This window comes from Castor canadensis, chromosome 6 (genome assembly GCF_047511655.1).
Source record: "Castor canadensis chromosome 6, mCasCan1.hap1v2, whole genome shotgun sequence".
NCBI lineage: Eukaryota > Metazoa > Chordata > Mammalia > Rodentia > Castoridae > Castor > Castor canadensis.
Window position 1 is genome coordinate 147,615,853 of NC_133391.1, and position 19,728 is coordinate 147,635,580.

The following is a 19,728-nucleotide window of genomic DNA, read 5'->3' on the forward strand; positions in this document are numbered from 1 at the left end:
GTTTAAAGTTTTTAATTGTCTTAAGCTTTCTGAAACCCAAAAATAATTTCAGCCTCTGGTTTCAACATGATATAAATCTAAATTGAAGGCTTTGGGGCAAGTATATTCATCATTTATGTGTATGTGTTTACAGTTACATTGTAACTTAATACGAGGTTCATTTACGTACATCCACTATTGGCAGGATCCACAAAAATGACCTGAGAGGAGGCACCTAATCAAGAGCAGGGAGCTGGCTGGTTGTCTGTATTGGTTTTCTGTTGTTTCATAAATAATTACTACAAATTTAGCAGCTTAAAACACCATCCATTAATCATTTCAGAGTTCTGTAGGTAAAGTCTGGATGGGCTCCACTTGCCTCTCTGCTCAGTCTCCCAAGGTTGAAATAAAGACATCAGTAAAGCTGTGTTCTCATCTGGTGACTGAACAGGAAAAGAGCCTGTCTTCCAGCTCAGTCAGGTTGTTGGCAGAATGTAGCTCTTTATGGTATAGGAGCCCTGTTTTCTTGCTGATCATTGGTTAGGAGTTGCTCTTAGCCTCAAAGTCCACTCTCAGGTCCTTCCCACATGTCATCTTCTGTCTTCAAGGCCAGAAATCTCTGTGTTTTGAATCACTATGACTTCCATTTCTGCTATCAGCTAGAGAAAATTCTGCTTTCCAAGTGCTTATACAATCGGACCAGGGTTACCCAGATAATCTCTCTCTGACTAATTCAAGGTCAACTAACTAATAACCTGAATTTTATTTTCAAAATCTCTTTGCCAGTGGACAACATCAAAGAACAGAGGTCATGAAGGCCATCTTGGATCTTGCCTACTGTGCTCTCAGAGTCAAGAAATCTAAGGACTATAATTATCTAAGGACTGGTTTTCACCTGTAAGCTTTGTCATCCATACAATAGTATCATTCAAAGATAGGATGCTAACCTGTCTTTTATATCTTAGACAGAAGCTAGCACTGTTCCCAGATTTTTTTGCCCTTTAGTCATCTGAGCCTGAAACTACTAAGCACCATTCATTCTTAACAGGACACCTTCTATGAGTTTATTCTATGGAAATCTATGTGCTTTGCTCAGGAAAAGTGACCTCATGTGGTGGACAAATGAAAGAGATGCAACATGTCTATGTGTTCTGGCTCCTGCAGCTGGCTTGGTATCTGCCCTGCAAAGGTCACACCTTTGTTTCATGTTTTATTTCAGACTCCTCAGAGGGCAGTGACCATTAAGTCACTCCTGAGGGCACTGGTGAACATGCCTTCCTATTACCGCTGCCTTTGCATCAGCCACCTCTTTGGATGGACTGCCTTCCTTTCCAACATGCTTTTCTTCACAGATTTCATGGGCCAGGTAATGAACCTATTTGTACACACCCATTGCTCACACAACAATCCCTAAATCAGCATCTTTTAAGTTATTTTGCATTTACATCTAGAATGGGCACAGTAAGCATGTAGGAAAGAATACCTTCAAGAATCTGGCTTACAGACAAGTTCTAGAAGTAAGCTGGTACACCTGTACAACTACAGGACACTATGAGACATCCCAGTATTGATTAAATATGACAAATAAGAGAATCAATGTGAGCTGTAGAGATCATGGCAGGCTTCATAAAGGTAGCACAGAATGATCTTGACCTTGAAGGGCGAGTCGGAGTTGCAGAAATACAGGAGGAAGAAAAAAATATTCCCAATCTGGAGATGAGTCAGAAGCATCCAGAGGATGGGTGGCAGGAATGCTTAAATCAGGAGGGGCCAGATGTTAGGTGGTAGGATGAGTGTTGAAGATCAAAAGGAATGTTGCTTAAACTTGATGCATAGCCATTAGACTTCCTGAAAATCCTTGAAGGAGGCATGAGAGATGGAAAGCGTGACTTGGTAATAGAATGAGCTCTGTGCCCTAGGAATTAGCCCCCTGGTCAGGGACATGTTCCTCCCCAGGGATGGAGGAGTAGAGTGCATGAGAAGGGTTCCTCACCATATTGCATTTGTAGCTCAACTGCTCAACCCTCTCTTTCAGATTGTGTACCATGGAGATCCCTATAGTGCGCACAACTCCACTGAGTTTCTGATCTACCAAAGTGGAGTCGAGGTTGGATGCTGGGGCTTGTTCATCAATTCTGTGTTTTCTTCACTTTATTCTTGTAAGTTTCCCTCTCCTAAAGTTTGGCCCAGCCAAACTCAGATTTTATATTTCTCTATATAATTTCTTCTCTTAAATACTAGATTCTTGAGATTAGAAAGGATCACATGAAGTATTCCATTTCATAGTGAATTGTAGGTGTTTTCTTCAGTGATTAGTTAGTGCTTGAAATCAGTGTGTTCTCAATCAAGATTTCCTGGAAAGTAAAAAGTAATGTGAACAGGATGGTGAAGTGTTGGATGAATGAGCAACGAAGTCTCAGCAGGTCCACAGGGTGATGTTTCACAGATGTGTTTGTCAGATTTGTAGGCGATACAAAATAGGAGGGATGATTTATATGATACCTGACAAAATGCACGTGTAGCATGATTTGGGCTCTGATGTGCTATGTTCTTGGAGATTGAGGACAACTGACCTTTCTTCTCAGGTGCCAACTTTCCAAGGGGTCTTGAACCTCTTAGTCCCCTACTTGGTTATGTTGTGAGGTCACTGGACAAAGATACTTTTGTCATTGATTTAAAGTCAATGCAAACTCTTGTGCTAGAACTCTAGAGAGTCCCACAGACTCTCCTCCTGCTTGCTGGTATGCGTGGTGATCTCCAGGCTCTGTGTGTGTTGAATTAAGTGAAAGTATTGCCTGAAGTACACACTGGGGTTCTCTATTTGGGGTAGGAATTTGGTTCCTAATAATGATGAACTCTTCTCACTCCTCTCTGCTCCTCCAGGGTTATGCGGGGTGGGGAGAATCTGTCCCTCAACCTAGAACTCTAGGTTTTGGAGAGGCACAGAGGACACCAAGGTATAGCACAGTTTAGGGAAGGGGAAAAGATGGGGAGAATCCATTACCATTTCCTGGGGCACTATGTCATTGAAGTGTGCATCTCGTAAGGGTAAGGGTTGAACCTACCTCTACCCTTCATGGTACCATAGATTGCAGGAAACCCACTTGAAGATCTCCTCAAAAGTTAGCACAATTGTGGTAAGGGTCCTAATATAACATAGAAGGAGTTCATGAGTCCAATAAATATAAACCCATAAAATTCATTATTGAAAAATTGATGATAATCAAATCGTGGTAGTTTAACACTTACATTTATTTTTAAGACAATAAAATATTTATCACATATTGTGATTCTTTCAAGGTTACCTCTAAAGTTGAAGTTTTGATTTCTCTTAAAGAAATCCCTTTTTCAAGGAACTGATGCTTAATCTAGTTGTCCTATCAGCCCTCCATAGCAAGAACATAAAAGATGATCATACAGTAACCAAGAAAGGGTTGGCCTCACTACATGCAACCAAGAAGCATTACGATGCTGCATCTGTAAGGATTTGGCTATTGTAAAACCTTATTAGCAAATATCATTAGCAATGAAGTCACCATTAGAGTTTCTTCTGGCTTGCACTGTTATTTTCTATTGGGCAGTGTTCACACAAAGTGATAAAATTAAGAAAATGTTCCTGATAGGTTGATTGCTAAAGAGGTAGCACATAGAAAACCTAGTGGGAGATTATACTTCTTCAGCAAACACTTTTTCCCCCTGAGAATATATGAAGTAAGACAATTCCAGGAAGAAGATTTCAGGTACTTAAAATAGAAGCAGAAAATGTTAGACCAAAAGAGTCTGATAAATTATCCATCTGCATTCTTTTGTGATTTCAAGGGATGAGGGGGCTATTTACTACCACCTTCGTTTTTATGAGGTGCACATTTTTTCTACATGTAATTAGTATTTTAATTTTGTGCCAATTTTAACTTTTCTTTCTTCCAAGAACCCCTAGTAGGAAACATTCCATCAGTGTAGTTTGAGTTTCTGTATCAATTTCATGGCATTCTGAAAATTAAAAAATCTTTTTAAAGGAGTTTTCTTGTTAAAAGCCCTATGTATGAAATAAAATATTATCTGAATAGTCTCCTAAAGTTTATCAGTGTATAGCTCTATCAGATCCCTATAATTGTGGATGTGAACCAAAGTTTTTTATTTATAAAATTCCAGCCATCTTTGTTCAAGGGTCTCCAGGAGTGCTCCACGCCCAGAGAACAAGGTCCAAGTCCTGAGCACGGCATTGAAGGACTTTTACAGATTGGCCCCATCCCATGTTGACCTCTCTCACTCTCACTCAAGTTAACTATGCACGATGACCCACCACACAGACTTTCACATCTCTGGGCATTTGCCAGTGCTTATGATTTCTTCTACCTGAGCTTCTCTTATTTTCCCACCTAGACAACTCCTAATCATTCATTCAGACCCACCTTAAATATTACTTCCTCGAGGAAATGTTCAAACTTTTTCTCCTGCACACCAACCCACCCCAGAAAGAAACAGTAATTTCCCTCACTTCCAGACCATACTCCGTTACCCTTTATTTTGGACTGATCACATAATGTCAGATGTAGATCCAGCATCTCCAGCCAGATGGAGCTGCCCAGGGCAACCTGGATGCTGGGGTTGGGAATGGTGAGAAAGGATTTGTTTTCAAGCTCCTTTTGCATAGCAAGTACCCTCATGCCAGTTAGAATAGCAATACTGAGTACTGAGATGCAGCCAACTGCTCTTATCTGCTACTCATAGCCAGTGCTCAAATCAATCACTTCCCTCCAACCCCCCAGCTCTCTTGCACTTTGTGAAGATACGGCATCCATAGGTGACAGACCCAGCTGAAAGCAAGGGAAATTTGGCCCTGAAGTCTATTGATTTCTCCTTAGGAATAAAACATTCATTGTCAGACTTTCAGTCTTTGTACTGAAGTTACTTCTGTATCCAAGAACCTCTTTATCTTTCCTTGCTTTTCCTTGGCTGGCCTACAGATTTGGATAAGAGGTGAGTATTGATGGTAGCTTTTAAGCACTGAGACGCTTTAGATCACATTTTCTGTATAAACATAATCATTAAGCAAACAGCTTGTCAAATCTTATTATGAAACCGACCTAGCTTTGGATTGCTTCCCTTCTCAGCCTCAGCAACAGCATTCCAGGCACGGGCTGCATTTAATAGAGGAAGCAGTGCTGCCTGCTTGTCATTTCCAGAGCTGGTCTTCCATCTGATGACTTGAGGCAGAGTTTTGTTTCATAATTGATTCAAATGTAATACAAATTTTTGTCTATGAGGTATAAGTCCAAGAATTATTCGGACAGATATGGAATGTTTCATTTTTTATTAGCTTATATTAACTGTATGGGGGGGTTTTATTGTGATATTTCCATACATGCATGTAATGTAGTTTGATCAAATTTGTCCCTTCTATTACAAATTTGTCCCTTGTAATAGACATTTTAACGGGTTTTATTATTTTATTTTCATACATTCATATAAAGAACTTCAATCATAATCACCTCCTTCATCTTCCCCCTAGTTCTCCTCCCCAAACAGTTCCCATTTTGTATTCATATCATTCTTCTTTAAGGTGGGGAAGATAGCTAGATCCCACATATGAAAGAGATCATGTCATATTTTATTTTACTTAAGTTGATGACCTCCAGTTCCACACTTGAATAGGCACATTTCAAATAATCATCACTTATACTCTGGTTCATGTGCTCCAGTAGAGTGAGGCAGAGGAGAGATAGCTCTACCCTCATACTTGCATGAGCCTCCAGCAGGGGAACCAAGTTAAAAGTCAGCCCCGTCTATAGCTGTGGAAATAGCAACAGCCACCTTAATTGGACATCTCTCAAGTGCTCAGCGTTGAGCGGGTGATTTCTCAGCCATTTTGCCTCATTTGATCCTGACAACTCTCCTCTTCCCCAAAGAGTTGCATCATTTCCAGTTTTTTCAGATGAGAAAGCTGAGGTGATGAGAAGTTGAGAAGCATGTCTATGGGACGGAGTCAGCCATGGGGAATGTGGGGAACCCTTACAAGTGCTGGGAAGATAGGAAAAGTGTCCGCAGAAAATTGTACATTCCTCACTTATTCCTTACATGTATTGACTGCATTTGGGGGTGGGGGACAGGCAGTAAGGAAATGTGAATGATTTGGATCATTCTGCAAAATTTGGTTGTTTTACTTTTCTCCCACCTGAACTTGGGTGGTGGGATCAGGATAAGCATGGATCTTTCCTTTGGTTCTATTGGGCCAGGCATCTCTAATCAGAATAAACCTCAATTTTCCTCCAGGTCTTGTGGTTCCAGGGTTGCAAACCCAGGTGGGCTTTTCTGCTCCCCTTTTTATATTCTTTTGCTCTCTAGCTGGCTCCTAACAGTGTTTGGTCCTCCTCTGTGGAAAAGGAAATCAGCCCAGCAAAGCAATTTCAAGCTGTCTTTTATGCAAAGGATTTAAAACTGATCCCAAAAGCCAGCTGTTCTGAATCCACAGATAAAGAGGTTCTTTTGTCCCTGACTTGGTAGCAAAGGAAGTTTCCTGAAAAAATAAATCTTCAAAAGAATGGATTGTCTAAAATTACTAAATATTGTGAGACACTGCCAGCTGTAATTTCTCCTTTTCTTCTCCCCACAGACTTTCAGAAAGCTTTGGTTTCCTACATTGGATTAAAGGGTCTTTACTTCGTGGGATATTTTCTGTTTGGTCTGGGTACGGGATTCATAGGACTCTTCCCAAATGTCTACTCAACCCTGGTCCTGTGTGCCTCATTTGGTGTAATGTCCAGCACTCTGTACACTGTGCCCTTTAACCTCATCGCTGAGTACCACCGTGAGGAGGAGAAAGAGGTGTGTCCTCATTGAATCTCTGCCTTGTGTAACAACCTCACAGGAAGGTTGAGGGTGGGAGTAGGACTAAATAGGAAAGCACAGAGCTGAGTTGGAAAATAAGGGTTCTTGAAATAGCAGCACTAAATTGCCCAACCAATCACAACACAGGTGTGACCACCAGCCTGGCCCTGCCCACTTACTCTGAACGCTGGTGCACCTGGTAAGCTTTTGAACAAGAATCCTTACTTCCATTTGTCTGCTTAGGAAAAGGAAGCTTAGCACTGCTGAAAAACCAGGCCACGATTACACAGAGATACAGAAAGTGAGCCCAGCTCTTCTACAACCACTCACAGGTCTTCCTAGGGCACATGCAGCATTTTTGGATACCTATGGTGAGGATCCTCCTGACCCCAAGAACTGCAGAGGGGCACAGTGGACTTTCTGGGGGTTTGGGTTGTGGATCAGGATTTCCTAGGCACCATTGTCTTCAGGAAGTCCAGGCTTTAGTAAGTGTGCAGGGAGGAAAGTTGGAGCCACTAGTGGTCATCCTCACCATACTATCTAGAACAGTATCCACCCATCTATAGCTTGCAACTCAGACAGGAGAGAAAGACCTTAAATGTACCTTACAAGAACACCTGGGTGTTTCTGCTCTACATGATCCCTTGGTCTGGGGACAGGATTCAAAGGACTCTTTCCAAATGGTCCTGTGTGCCTCGTTTGGTGTAATGTCCTTTAACATCATCGCTGAGTACCACCGTGAGGAGGTACATTCTTACCAAAATGTGCAAATTTTTTCTCCATGCAAATAATCTTATACTTCCTTAACTAGAGCAGCAGTGTTAAAGCTAACGAGACACTTAGAATTGAAGCCATCTCAGCATGAATCTGCAAAACACTGAACACATGTCTATGTGATTGTAATTCCATCCTTCTTTTGCATCACTTGATCTGGCAAATACAGCAGGAGTTACAACCTTTCAAACAAGGGGTGTGGCTGTCCTCATCCTCTGGCAAACATGGCTGCCCACGGCAGGGGTGGATGCTATTAAAAAGAGACTCATCTTGAAGAACTGGTCTTCCACAGAGGGAGCTACATAACACCAAGGCAAAAAAACCACGAATATGCTGTGGACTTGGAGAAACCTGGATTCAAATGCTGCCTCTCCCACTCTGAGGCTGCATGACACTAGGGATACTGTTCATTTACTTATTAAGTAGCACTTAAAATGAATTTGCTTTCAGATGAGGCGATATACTTACATGGTTCAGCAATCAGGATGATGAACAAAAACATACATTGTGAAGTGGCTCCTCCCACCATTTTCCTCTTCCTCCCTCCATGATCCCTCACCATTTTTTCTAGTTCTTTAATTTATACTTCCAATATTTTAAAATGAAAATCAAACAAATATAAATCTACTGTCCTATTTGTTCTTTCATACTCAAAGATAATATGCATTTTTTCTATAATGTTTATTTTTACTCAAGAATAGAGGAGATCACTCAAATTCTCAGGCCCTCAACATCCTCATCAGTTAAATGAAAACAATAGCATTCATTATAGAAATGTTTTTGGAAAATTAAGCTCTATACATAGCATAGAGCCCAAATAGTACCTAATAAGGACTCAAAAATGTAGCCTTATAGTTATCATGGGATAATGATAATAATACATGCATTTAGGGAGGTGTGAGAGTGAAACAAAATACCACATATAAAAGAAATTTCACGAGGCCTAACACATCCAGTAAATGAAAACTAATTTATCAAACATTAAATGGATACCAAACATTAAGATATTAGTCAACTAACCATCTTTTGAATTGGTTTATTGTTTTTGAGTTGCTTCTCCTGAGCATATGAGTGATTCAAAGTCCTTTGGAAAATGTTTGAATTTTTTAACACTAAGGAAGAAAAAGCATGGGATTTAGTCTCTAATGAGTTTCTACTACGTTTTATTTATTGATATTTTAGGAAGTGAAAATGTTGCATATATTAACCACTTAACCACATTTGTGTTAAAGGTGGAGTTTAAGACTTTATCACAGGTAGGGAAGACCACATCAGGCAGGAGGGTGGGGCTTCCTGGTGTCTTTAAGTTAGGGGTTACAAGACCCCTAACTTTGGCCTGCTGGCCAAAAGTGGCCACTACCTAGATTTTGCTGTCCATGAGCTAAGAATTGCTTTACAATTTTAAAATGAGGGTTGTTGAAGTGGCTTAAGTGGTGGAGCGCCTGCCTACCAATACAAGGCTCTGAGTTCAAACCTTAATACTGCTTCCCCCAAATTTTTTAAATGAAAACTTCCAAAGAAGGGTAATATTTTGTAACAGGTAAAAATGACATTAAGTCAAGCACTAATGTCCATAAAATTATATCAGAATACAATTAGTTTATGTAAGGTTTTATAAAATTGTTATGTACAGTGCTCTCATACTGTAATGCAGAGCCAAGCAGTTAACAGCCAAGATCTATGACTCACAAAAGTATTTCCTATCTGGCTCTTTACAGAAGATGTGTGCCAACTTCAGCCCTAAGTGACAGTTCCTTTTTGATCAAATGCTGTTCCTGTGCTTTCCTTGCAGAGGCTGCAGTCCCCAGGAGGGGACCCAGGAAGCAGTGGGCGAGGGAAGGGCATAGACTGTGCTGCTCTCACATGCATGGTGCAGCTGGCTCAGATCCTGGTTGGAGGTGGCCTGGGCTTTCTGGTCAACACAGCCGGGAGTGTCGTCGTTGTGGTGATCACGGCCTCTACGGTGGCATTGATTGGCTGTTGCTTCGTGGCTCTCTTCGTTAGATATGTGGATTAGCTCAATAAAGTGATATTAACCAAACTTCAGAAGAGTGAAGCCCCATGGCAGGAAGTTAGTCTCTTCTGAAGCTCTGCACCTTTGAGGTCTGCCCAGTGGGTGCCCTGTGTTGTGATCTCAGGTGGGGTCATCTGCCCATACCTCACATTGAGCTTGTCAACTGCATGGCAGTCCCCATGTTTCAGGCATCGTTTGTCTGGGCTATCTATGCCTGCAGGTACTAGTGGCAAAGGGTAAGTGTGGTTGGGATTACCTGTCACACTGCTTCTTTCTCACTGCCTCTCAGTGCATGCATGGCGAAGGTCTGTTTTTCATGGAACATTTTAAGCCTTGTTTAATTCCCGAGAAGCAGCTGCTTAGAGTTATTCTATAACCTGATTTTGTTTTACAACCAGTGGTCCATATATAGCTGGAGAGTCACATATTTTATCAAATTCAAAAATACTAAAGATATGTTGATGATTTCTTTTTATGATATTAATTTATTTATATTTAATGTGCTCATAATTCCTATTAATTTATGACATTCACACAAATCTGAATGAGCATCACATGCTAAAAGATTTACCACTTTAAAACAGCTCATTTCTTTGACACAGTCAAGCTATTTCTCTTGAGTCTGTGTCCTCATTTCAGTCCCTGGAGTCAAGACCAAAGTCTTTTAAGAATTGGCTCCTAATTCTTCTATGATCGTCTCTCCTCCCAGCTAAGCAGGTTTTTCTCTCGATGGCTCCCTTCAATTCCTTCCCATGTGGAAAATCTTCAGCAGTCCAAAGAGACAGCATGGCTTCATAGGGACACCACAAAGCATTGAACTCTGCTGGTTTTGAATCCTGGCTTTGCTACTCGGTAACAAACTATTTAACCACACTAAGCCACACTTGCTCATCTGTATGTTTTGGATAACAATTTCAGTCTCAGAGAATTGTGCTCATTAGTAATGCATGGCACTTAGAGAGTGCCTACCACTATTGTAAATGTTTTATCTTTGTTAACACAGCAATCCTGAAACTGGGTGCTGAGACTGAGCTCTATTGTGTAGAGGAGGAAACTGAGGCAGTGAGGCACTAAATTTATAACTCATCTGAAGCCACACAGCTCATTAAATGGCATAGCTGGGCTTTGAACTCAAGGGTCCGGCTCTGCTACTTCCTATAGGGACAGTACTTACAGGTGGCTGGCACTTGGGTGGCACTAAATGAGTGCTGTTGTCACTGTTGCTAAAGGCCCCTCATCCCTAAATCTGCTCCAGTCTTTCCTAAGGCTTCTCTACACAACTCCCAGTGTGCCTGACCAATGCAAAATGGAGATTTGTCCATATGCTTCAGAAGTTAAAAACTTATATTGTTCCTTGTCTTATCTCATCCTAGAGTCAGCTAGTGTAGTTATTGCCCCAGATGAATTTCTAGCTAACCAAACTCTTTGGTGCTGGGAGGGAATTTGGAGAAAAGAAATGAGCTGCCTCTGAGAACTGAAACATTGGAATTTGGGGTGTTTGCTTGCCTTGCGCATGGCAGAATGAATGGGTCTAATAGCATCACCAGGCCCTTGCGGTATCTGCAAATTTGCATCCCAAGAAGAGGAAGCATGTTTGGGTTATGCTTTGGAAAGCTTTGGGTTCTCTTTCACACAAATGTTGGGTGTATAAGAGGCACTGCCCTATTCCTAGCATTTACAAGATGATGAATGACACCCAAGATTCACAGGCCACCCCATTTTCTCTCCTTCTTCTCCTTTCATTTTTGTCTCTGTCAAGCACAATGAAAGTTCTGGTGTGTACTTTGGCATTAGCACGTCAATAACCACCCACACCCTCCATATACTCTACCACCTGTAGAAACAGCCACTCTTAGCCACCCCACTTCTAGAGGCATGCAGGCTCAGGGATGTACTCTACCTCTGGTGGATGGGCCAAGGAAAGCACCCAGGAAGGTCTTGTAAATAGACTCAGGGCTGTTTAGATGGAAAGCTCTAAGGTTCAGGTACTGGAGCAAACTCTACAAGGTAGGGGGACATTCCTTGCAATGCACGGAGGGGCGTGGGTTGTGGGCAGCCTCCCTCCCCTTCTCAAGGTCTCAAGGGTCTCAAAAGGCTGCTGGATCCCGTTGTCTCACACTCCACACTCGCTTTCTTCCTCCTGCTTGGGTTTCCGCAGTGCTGCTACAATTCTCCTGATGGCCTCTTTTTTTGTTTAAACAGCCTGCTGTCTGTCGCTACTTGGCTATCATACATGTAACTGGGGCGGGACACCTTGAACACTTCTGTGGCTCTCTGTGTGTGCGCGCATGATGGACAGGAGGTAGCGGACAGGGGCTTATGCTGAAGTAGCCACTCCTTCCTGCCTACTGTTTCCTGAAGGACATGAAGCTTCCTTATTTGATGTTAGACACCGCAGGCTTCTGCACGTTATGCTTTTCTTTCCAGATCACTGACTTTCCAGACTGGGCTAAGCTGTATTCCCAGTCCTGGGTGTGCTGCTGTTTCACTTATCAACACATGGGTGCCTTACATTTTCTGCTTTTCAATCTGGTACATATTCTTCACCCTTCCTGCATCATCTATCCCAGACAAGTGAGACCATGATTGAGTAGAAAAGTGATCAGGTAAAGCACCTGCTTCCAACCCAATAGCATAGAATGGTGGTGGGCAAATGCTCAGGGGACTCCAAGGCAAATAGCTCTCAATATTACAAAAGAAACAGTGCCAAACCACCTCTATTGATTCCTTTACTTATCTTTGACTTCTGCAAGGTTTGAAAATAGAATCACTTATAGGACTCAGTATATTTCATAGCTATTTTTTTCTCCCAAGGACTGTTTTTGTGTTTGAAGATTTGGAAATGAATGTTTGGGGAAACTGGAAAGGTGATCCATACCTCAGGATAATCCTACCTGGACCACCAAGAAGTACAAAATAGTCATTCCTGACCAACCCTAGAGCATAGTCTTTATTACATGTGCAGCTATTAAGTAAAACATCAGTGTTTTGGAACATTGAATAGAGGTTGAGGGTTGAGGAAGAGAGGTATAGTGCTCTCTCTCTCTCTCTCTCTCTCTCTCTCTCTCAGACACACACACACACACACACACACACACACAGAGTCATATACAGTATGCAAATATTTTACTAATTGAACTCAAGGTTCCATGCAAGGTTTGAATTAACTGATAGAATCCAATTCTAAAATCCTTTAATCACCTCTGAGACCCAAGTATTTGTTCTTAGTACACCACAGTGACATGTTCTATCTGGCCAAAACCACCACCACCAACAAAACATCCTGTTCCCAAATAAATGTCTCAAAAGAAATCCTGCAGGAGAAAGGAACTCACATTACTTTCCTTCCTGCTTCCCCAGCCAAGCACCTGACATTCCAACCTCACAGCCTTTCGTCACCACATTTCCTCAGCCTCTTGTGTCAGCTACCTCCTCACCACATCACATCATTCTGCCTAAATTGGAGCCATATTTCTAGGTCCATCTCAAATACTACTTTGATCAAGAAGTCTCTGATCTCCCTGATCTCCCAACAGAACTGATCTTTTCTTACTCTCTTCCTATAGCATTTTCTTTTAGCCTTACTATGACATTCAGCTCATTGTTCTGTGTCTTATCATGCTTGTGTCTGTGGTTGTCTGTGCACGTAGATGTTGCAGTTAGGCCCATGTCATGTTCACAAACAGGATCTTAGCACCCAGCACAGGGGGTAGCGCACAACAGGCACTTAAAAAGTGACTGTTGATTTCAACTGATTTGACCACCTCTTTATGGACTCTTCTGTTTTTGTGGTGGAAAGAAGTCAAGGTCTTTGATCCTCCTGCCATATTCTCAGGAACCCCTGGCTTTGGATTTGGACAAGGTAACTAACTCATTACAGAGTTTTTTCATGAAGACCTTGCCTCTAGCCCCTTCTCTTTTTCTAGTACCACACACTTTTTCTAAGCACACACTTTAACACCTTTTCCTAAGAATGCTGAGCTATCCACAAATTATTTCACTGCCAAAATTGAAATGGCAAGTTACTTTAATAGGAATCTTTCAGTAAGTCTAATATCAGTGTTACACATGGATATAGGACCACTCATTCTTTCCTATGTTGGCTTCTTCATTTATTTTGTACTTTTGTTAGCCTGATTGCTATTCAATGTCAATAATTTTTCTTTCCAAAGGAAAAGAAACACTAATTTGACTACTTTAAAACAGAAGTGCTATTCTGTTTTTATAAAAGAGTTAGCTTCTCAAGACTTTTCATGATTGAGATTCAATAATTTTGGTGTTTGTCGAAAAGTATATGAATGTTAAGTAAATGCATTGTGTTATTTTACAGAAACTGGGACAAAGGACAGAGGTGTAGAATTCATATTTTGAGCCTTAACTCTCACACACTACAGGAAAATTCCAACACAATTACTAAACAATTCTACAGTTCAAGAGGCAATTTAAACAGACATGGTTTTCTAGTGATTATTTATTTATTAAAATAATCACACAGGAGATGCCTGCATTATCAGCGTCTCCACACCAAATAGAATTGCCAGAGCACCTCTATCATGCATACAGGTAGGCAGACTGATGTTTGATCTCAGTTCTCAGAACAGCTTCACAAAAGGACTTTGTGGGGATCTTAACATCTTAAATTGCTACAAGGACAAAGTTGTCAGGAGAAATATGTATCATTCTCCAGAGACAGTCCAACTGCCTGTTTGGAAATTAGGGAAGAATTCATCAGACATGCTCAATGGTCAAAGCACTCTAGAATAAACAGAACATGATTAAGGTAGTCCCTTAAGGACATTCCTAGTTCTTACCTTCTCTTGTCAATAATATGCCCAATAAAGAACCCAACAGATGAAATTCTAGTGATCCTCTCAGCACAGCCTCTCCAGTCCTCTCTTCCTTTTAGGACAGATTTTACTTGAGTCTTATATTCTCTTTTTCATTCTACACTGCCTCTGGAAAGATCAGACTTAGGCTTCTAGGAATTTGGTCTGCAGGAAGCCCCTGCCCATCATTTCTTGCTCTTCTAAGCCTAAGTAAAACCTTACTGAGTCTTCCCTCCCTCTACTCTCAGATTCAGAGCCTGAGTCAAAGGGCCATAGGGATTCCCAAAGAGTGAGGGAGCAGCTGCAGAGGTCCCCCCCTCAAGACTCTTGTGGACCCTGCTCACCTGTAGCAGCAGAACAGAGCTAACAGTGTCTCTGAGCAGCTGGACTGTGCTCTCTAAGGAACCAAAGTGCCCAGACTTTGTCCTGAACTCCCAGTACTCCTGCACTGCAAGTACTCCTCCACTACCAAGGAGCACAAGTCTTCTTTTTCTTTTAGGAGCAGTAGCCTAAGAAGATTTTTTCACTGCTCTCTCCCACAGTGATGCCACTCCTAAGCAAGCCTCTCTGCCTCGCTGGTGACAGGTGTTTTGCCCTTGGTGATATTGAGCTCAGAGGTGCTTCTGGGGCTGTGGTAGGTTCAACTGTGCCCACTTTGCCCTGTTCAGGATGATAAAAGATATCAGGGCTCAACTGGGGGGGGTCTCCTCCGCCAATTCTTTGGGGGACAGACCAAAACGGTCACTGTTTTCTCCTAATTCTGAAAAGTTTCCTTCCCCCCACCAAACTTGAGGCTCCAGGGCAACCACTCAACAAGACAGATGTTTGCTCCTCCAAGGTCTTGTGGGCCAAAGCCAAAAGAAAGAAGTGGGCAGCTTCTCTCACTGGATGCGACCCTATAAAGGGCTCCCTAAAAGTCGCTGGAACAAATGCTCAGTTGACTGCACATCATTTGTCTAGACATGGTGTCTCTACTTTCCTGAAGCCCCTCTGCTTCTGGGCGTTCCCACTCTACCCAAGAGAACAACAAGAGAAGAGGATGGGCTTTTGGGTGGGGATAAGGGTGGGGGTGGGGTGGAGAGCCAAAGCTGACTCCCTTCCCTGGAGAAGGCCCTCCAGCCTTTTCACAGGCTTCTCCAACCTTCTCCCCTTCCTCTTTTCCACCTACTTCTTGATCTAGCGGCCCTCTAGCCTCCCTTAATCAATTCGCTCTCCTTTTTCCCTGCTCGGGGGGAGCCACCTTGTTCTCCCCCGCGCGCAGAGCCTTCGCCTACATCAGTAAGCTGAACTGCTGGGCAGCAGGTCGTAGCGGCCCCCACTGCCTATCACCACGCCCGGCGGGTAGTACAGCAGGTCCGGCTCTGTGGCCACCTGGACCGGCGCCAGGGCCTGCAGCCCGAGATCCTCGGGCTCTGGCTTGGTGGAGGCGGTGAAGGGGCGCATGGTGGTAAGCGAAGGCGACGCTATACGCCACAGCAGGTTCTTGAGTGCCTTTCGGAACTCGCGGCGCACGAGGCAGTAGAGAATGGGGTTTAGGCAGCTATTGGAGTGCGCCAGGCACACGCTCACGGGGAAGGCGTATACCTGGCACAAGAAGTACTCCTGGCTGAAGGGCACCGCGTTGAACTTAATGAGGATGCTCCAAGTGGTGAGCGCCTGGTTGGGCAGCCAACACAGGAAGAAAGATAGGACCACGATAGTAACTGATTTGGTGACCTTGGACCGTCTCCGAGCGCTTGCGGAAGTCAGGTTTCCCCCTGCAGCCGTTGTCCCTCCTTCAATTCCCACCACACGCCGGTCGGATATGAAGCGCACCAGCAGCAGGTAGCATAGGCTGATGATGCCCAGCGGTAGCACGAAGCCTAGTAACACCTTCTGCAAGTGGTACAAGCCTAGCCAGAACTGCCTGTCGCCACCCAGCAACTTGTCAGGGAAGCGCACCAGGCACAGCTCCTCTCCCATTACCCTGATAGTGGTGGAGAAAATGGCATTGGGCAGCGAAGCCAGCACGGCCAAAACCCAGATCACCACACACAGTGCCTTGGGTGAGAAGCAGCAGGTGTCTCCTAAGCTCTGACCGCAGCAGTCGCCTTGGCCATACCCTCGGGTCCGGTGGCTTTTAAGAGCCGAGGCCACAGAATGGTAGCGTGCCACACTCATGGCAGTGAGGAAGAAGACGCTGGCGTACATGTTCATGGACGTCACAATGGACACGACTTTACACATGGCCTTGCCGAAGGGCCACTTGAAGTCGAGCGCGTTCTCCACCGCCCAGAAGGGCAGAGTGAGCACGAACTGAAAGTCTGTCAGCGCCAGGTTGGTGACAAAGAGGTTGATGGAGGACTTGCGCCAGCCTTGCTTGCTCTTCATCAGGTAGAGCACCAGCATGTTGCCCGCCAGCCCCAGGGCGCAAACCACCCAGTACACCGCGCTGATGAGGATCCTTACCCGGGACTCTGTGTCCGCACTCTCTGCCCCGCCGCTGCCCGGAGGATGCCCTGGCGCCGCGCCGTCCGGCAGCTCCAACCCCAGCTCCCACCACAAGTCCTGAAGTTGCAGTGACCCGTTGCCGCTCGCGTTGGCTGCCTCCAGGAGGTCTGGGATCAGCCTGAAGAGTTCTGTAAACTCGTCGTCTCCAGCCTCCTTATTCATGGTGGCTGTCGTGGTCGCAGCAGCCACCTGCAAGCGCAGGTGCCTCTAGGACATGTTCTGGGAACCAGAGCTAAGGAGGCACGGTTCGCCCTGGGCGTGGTCCCCGGTGAGCGCGCGGGACGTGAGCAGGAGCTTTCAAGTGGCCGCGGAAGATAGCTACCAGTAACCGGGTCCTGAGTGCGTCCGGCGTGGGGAAAGCCGCCTTGGGATCAGCGGTTCAGTTCAACGTCTGCTCCAGAGAGGAATTAGAGAACAGAGGAGTTCAGCACCTAAGGGGAGCGGCAGGCGTCCATGAGTTCTCAGGCCCTGGTCGGAGACTCCAGGTCCCTACTTTAGGATTGAGATTTACTGCCTCCGTGTCCTGCTGTCACTTAGGCACTGGTGGATAACCCCCCACCCCGGCTGATCGGGGTTCCTTCTCTTCCCAATACCTTTGTTGGTTTCTTCTGCTGCTTGGAAGAGGTTTGTCCTGTAAGAGGAAAAACAGAGATGGCGAAGTTTCGTCTACTCTTCTCTGCTTGGAGGTCTATAAATGTTTCTGTCTCTCTGCTACTGTCAAGTCCCAGTGAATTACCAGAGGCACTTGCCGGCGTTGTACCCACAGATCCTCGGCGGCAAGCCACAGGAGCAGGCGTAATCCCCACGCTGGGAGGTGGGGTGCTTTCCGCGGTGCTGAACCCCGCCGCGCCCGACACCCGGGAGGAGGAAGGGCGTGGCTGCAGGCAGAGCCCACCGGCAACTCTCCTTTTCCGGTTCAAAGTTTCAGAAATAAATGGTCCTAACCTTTTATTTTCTTATGTTGCTGGAGAGTCTGCTTTGATTTGCGTTCCCTCTTCCTTTCTTAGTCTCATTAAGGTTGAATGGTTTTTTTCTTTTTTCCTCACTCACTTTATCATTGAAATTATCCCTTTCGATGAAGGGTTCAAAACTGTGGCATCTCTTGTCCCTGTCCCCTTTAAAAACAATGATAATGGTCTCTTTTCATGCCTAAATCAGATTATGGATCCTTATGGAACACACAAACACAAGATCTTCCTCCTTACCAGGATTTTCAAAGGGTCTTAAGATAGCAGAACTCAGGGCTGAGTTCTGTACTTTAGGGTATTCTGAGAAATGAAGCTGAATGGAGCATATCATTGGTTGCAGACTTCACATACATTAAATACCAGGCCCTCTACGAAAAGCTGCTGGACAAAGTGTTTGATCACATCTACCTGACCCTGTCTTTGCCAGTGGAATAGAGGACCAAAGGGCCGATTTAGGAGTACTGGCTTCTCTATTTCCACTAGTATTGAAATCTGAGTTCTTTACCAGATATTTTTTTCAGACCCACATAGTAAATTCTAAAGCTTTCTAAGGAAAGCTCTTTGAATTGTTTCTCAAGTTGTGATGTATTTAAATACCAGATCAACTGGCTGTCATTTAAATGATGTAAATTATATTTTAAAGAATGATTTAAAGAATTTGAAATGTTTTCTTTACCATTGGGATTAAACTGAAATGAACATTTGTTAAACATACATACTTGTCCTTACTTTTGTGATAATGCAAAGCTCCTGGATTTACTTAAGGAAATTAAGAGGACGTGAGTTAAAAGTGGAGAAGATAAAAACACTTAGTAAAAAAGAAACACTGTATTCAAAACATGGAGGGAAGGAAACAGAAACAATCTTGATTCCAAAGCACACTTCACCATAGACACTGGATTGCTCTATCTTCCCGCTAGAGGTCGCCAGAACTTCAGCTAAAACCCAAACCAAATCACCAACTTTGATCAGTCTAAGTAGGCTGACCTCTGCCCAACCCACAGATTGCTTCTGTGAAACACCTCACACTCCTGTTTCACAGGTTTCATCTTCATGCTCACTTTTCATTTTTTAAAGCTGATTCTTTCTCCATAAGGTTTTATGTTTTTGTTTTGTTTTGCTTATACTTCAAGAGCTTTTGGAAAACAAGGAAGCTTAAGCCAAATGCTGAAAGCCCTTAACTGTTAAGTTTTTGGTATATTCATATCAATGCCTCCCAATCCCCTCTCTTTCCACATTTTCATTGTCTCCATGCTTCTAGTCCCATCCAAGAACATATCTACCTGATGTGTGCCAAATCATATGAAGCAGTCACACTTTTTAAAAGAATATTGCAGCAGGTTGATTCAAGTTACCTCATATTCACTGGCCACTTACTCTTAGCTGGGACTGAACTGAGTTAAGAGACACATTGAGACATAAGCCCTCTATTTAGATCCTGAGACTCTGAATCTAAATGAGTGTGCAATTTAGTAGCGTCTGTAACTGTGTTTTTTGTTTAGTCTTGTCCATGACTAAGTTGTCTAGAATATAATGATTTGTGTCTGATGCATGGACAATAATTTTAGCTCTTTCATTTTTTTTAGGGGATGGATACCTAATAAGCAGTTATATTATACTTTGGTGGGCAGATCCAATTTTAGATTTGGATGGATTATTTCAAGGCTACTTTATTTATGTTTATATTTGAATAAACCACAAAGGAGAAAGAGTTCAGGGTTTATGTTACATACATGGTCTGTTTTTCTGTACTCCTCCTAAATTAGATAAGACTGTGATAGGGCCTGGAGAAAAATATTGTTAGCAACAAGAAGCCCTTTCTTCTTCGCAGTGGCAAGGTATGGGATCT

At 43.5% G+C, this 19,728-nt stretch overlaps 2 protein-coding genes across 2 annotated transcripts in view; one reads left to right on the forward strand and one right to left on the reverse strand.

Moving 5' to 3' along the window:
* Slc45a2 (solute carrier family 45 member 2) overlaps window positions 1-9,926 on the forward strand; it is a 35,206-nt gene extending 25,280 nt beyond the window's left edge. Inside the window, exons 4-7 of the mRNA XM_020162254.2 lie at window positions 1,199-1,345; window positions 2,015-2,138; window positions 6,593-6,804; window positions 9,374-9,926. Of these exons, the coding sequence (XP_020017843.2) occupies window positions 1,199-1,345; window positions 2,015-2,138; window positions 6,593-6,804; window positions 9,374-9,598 (708 nt within the window). The 3' untranslated portion in view covers window positions 9,599-9,926. The remainder of the gene's footprint in view (window positions 1-1,198; window positions 1,346-2,014; window positions 2,139-6,592; window positions 6,805-9,373) is intronic.
* Rxfp3 (relaxin family peptide receptor 3) lies at window positions 9,686-18,039 on the reverse strand. Its single transcript, XM_074077646.1, has one exon. The coding sequence runs from the start codon at window positions 17,071-17,073 to the stop codon at window positions 15,697-15,699; it is 1,377 nt and encodes a 458-aa protein (XP_073933747.1). The 5' UTR covers window positions 17,074-18,039; the 3' UTR covers window positions 9,686-15,696.
* Window positions 18,040-19,728: the final 1,689 nt, after the last annotated feature.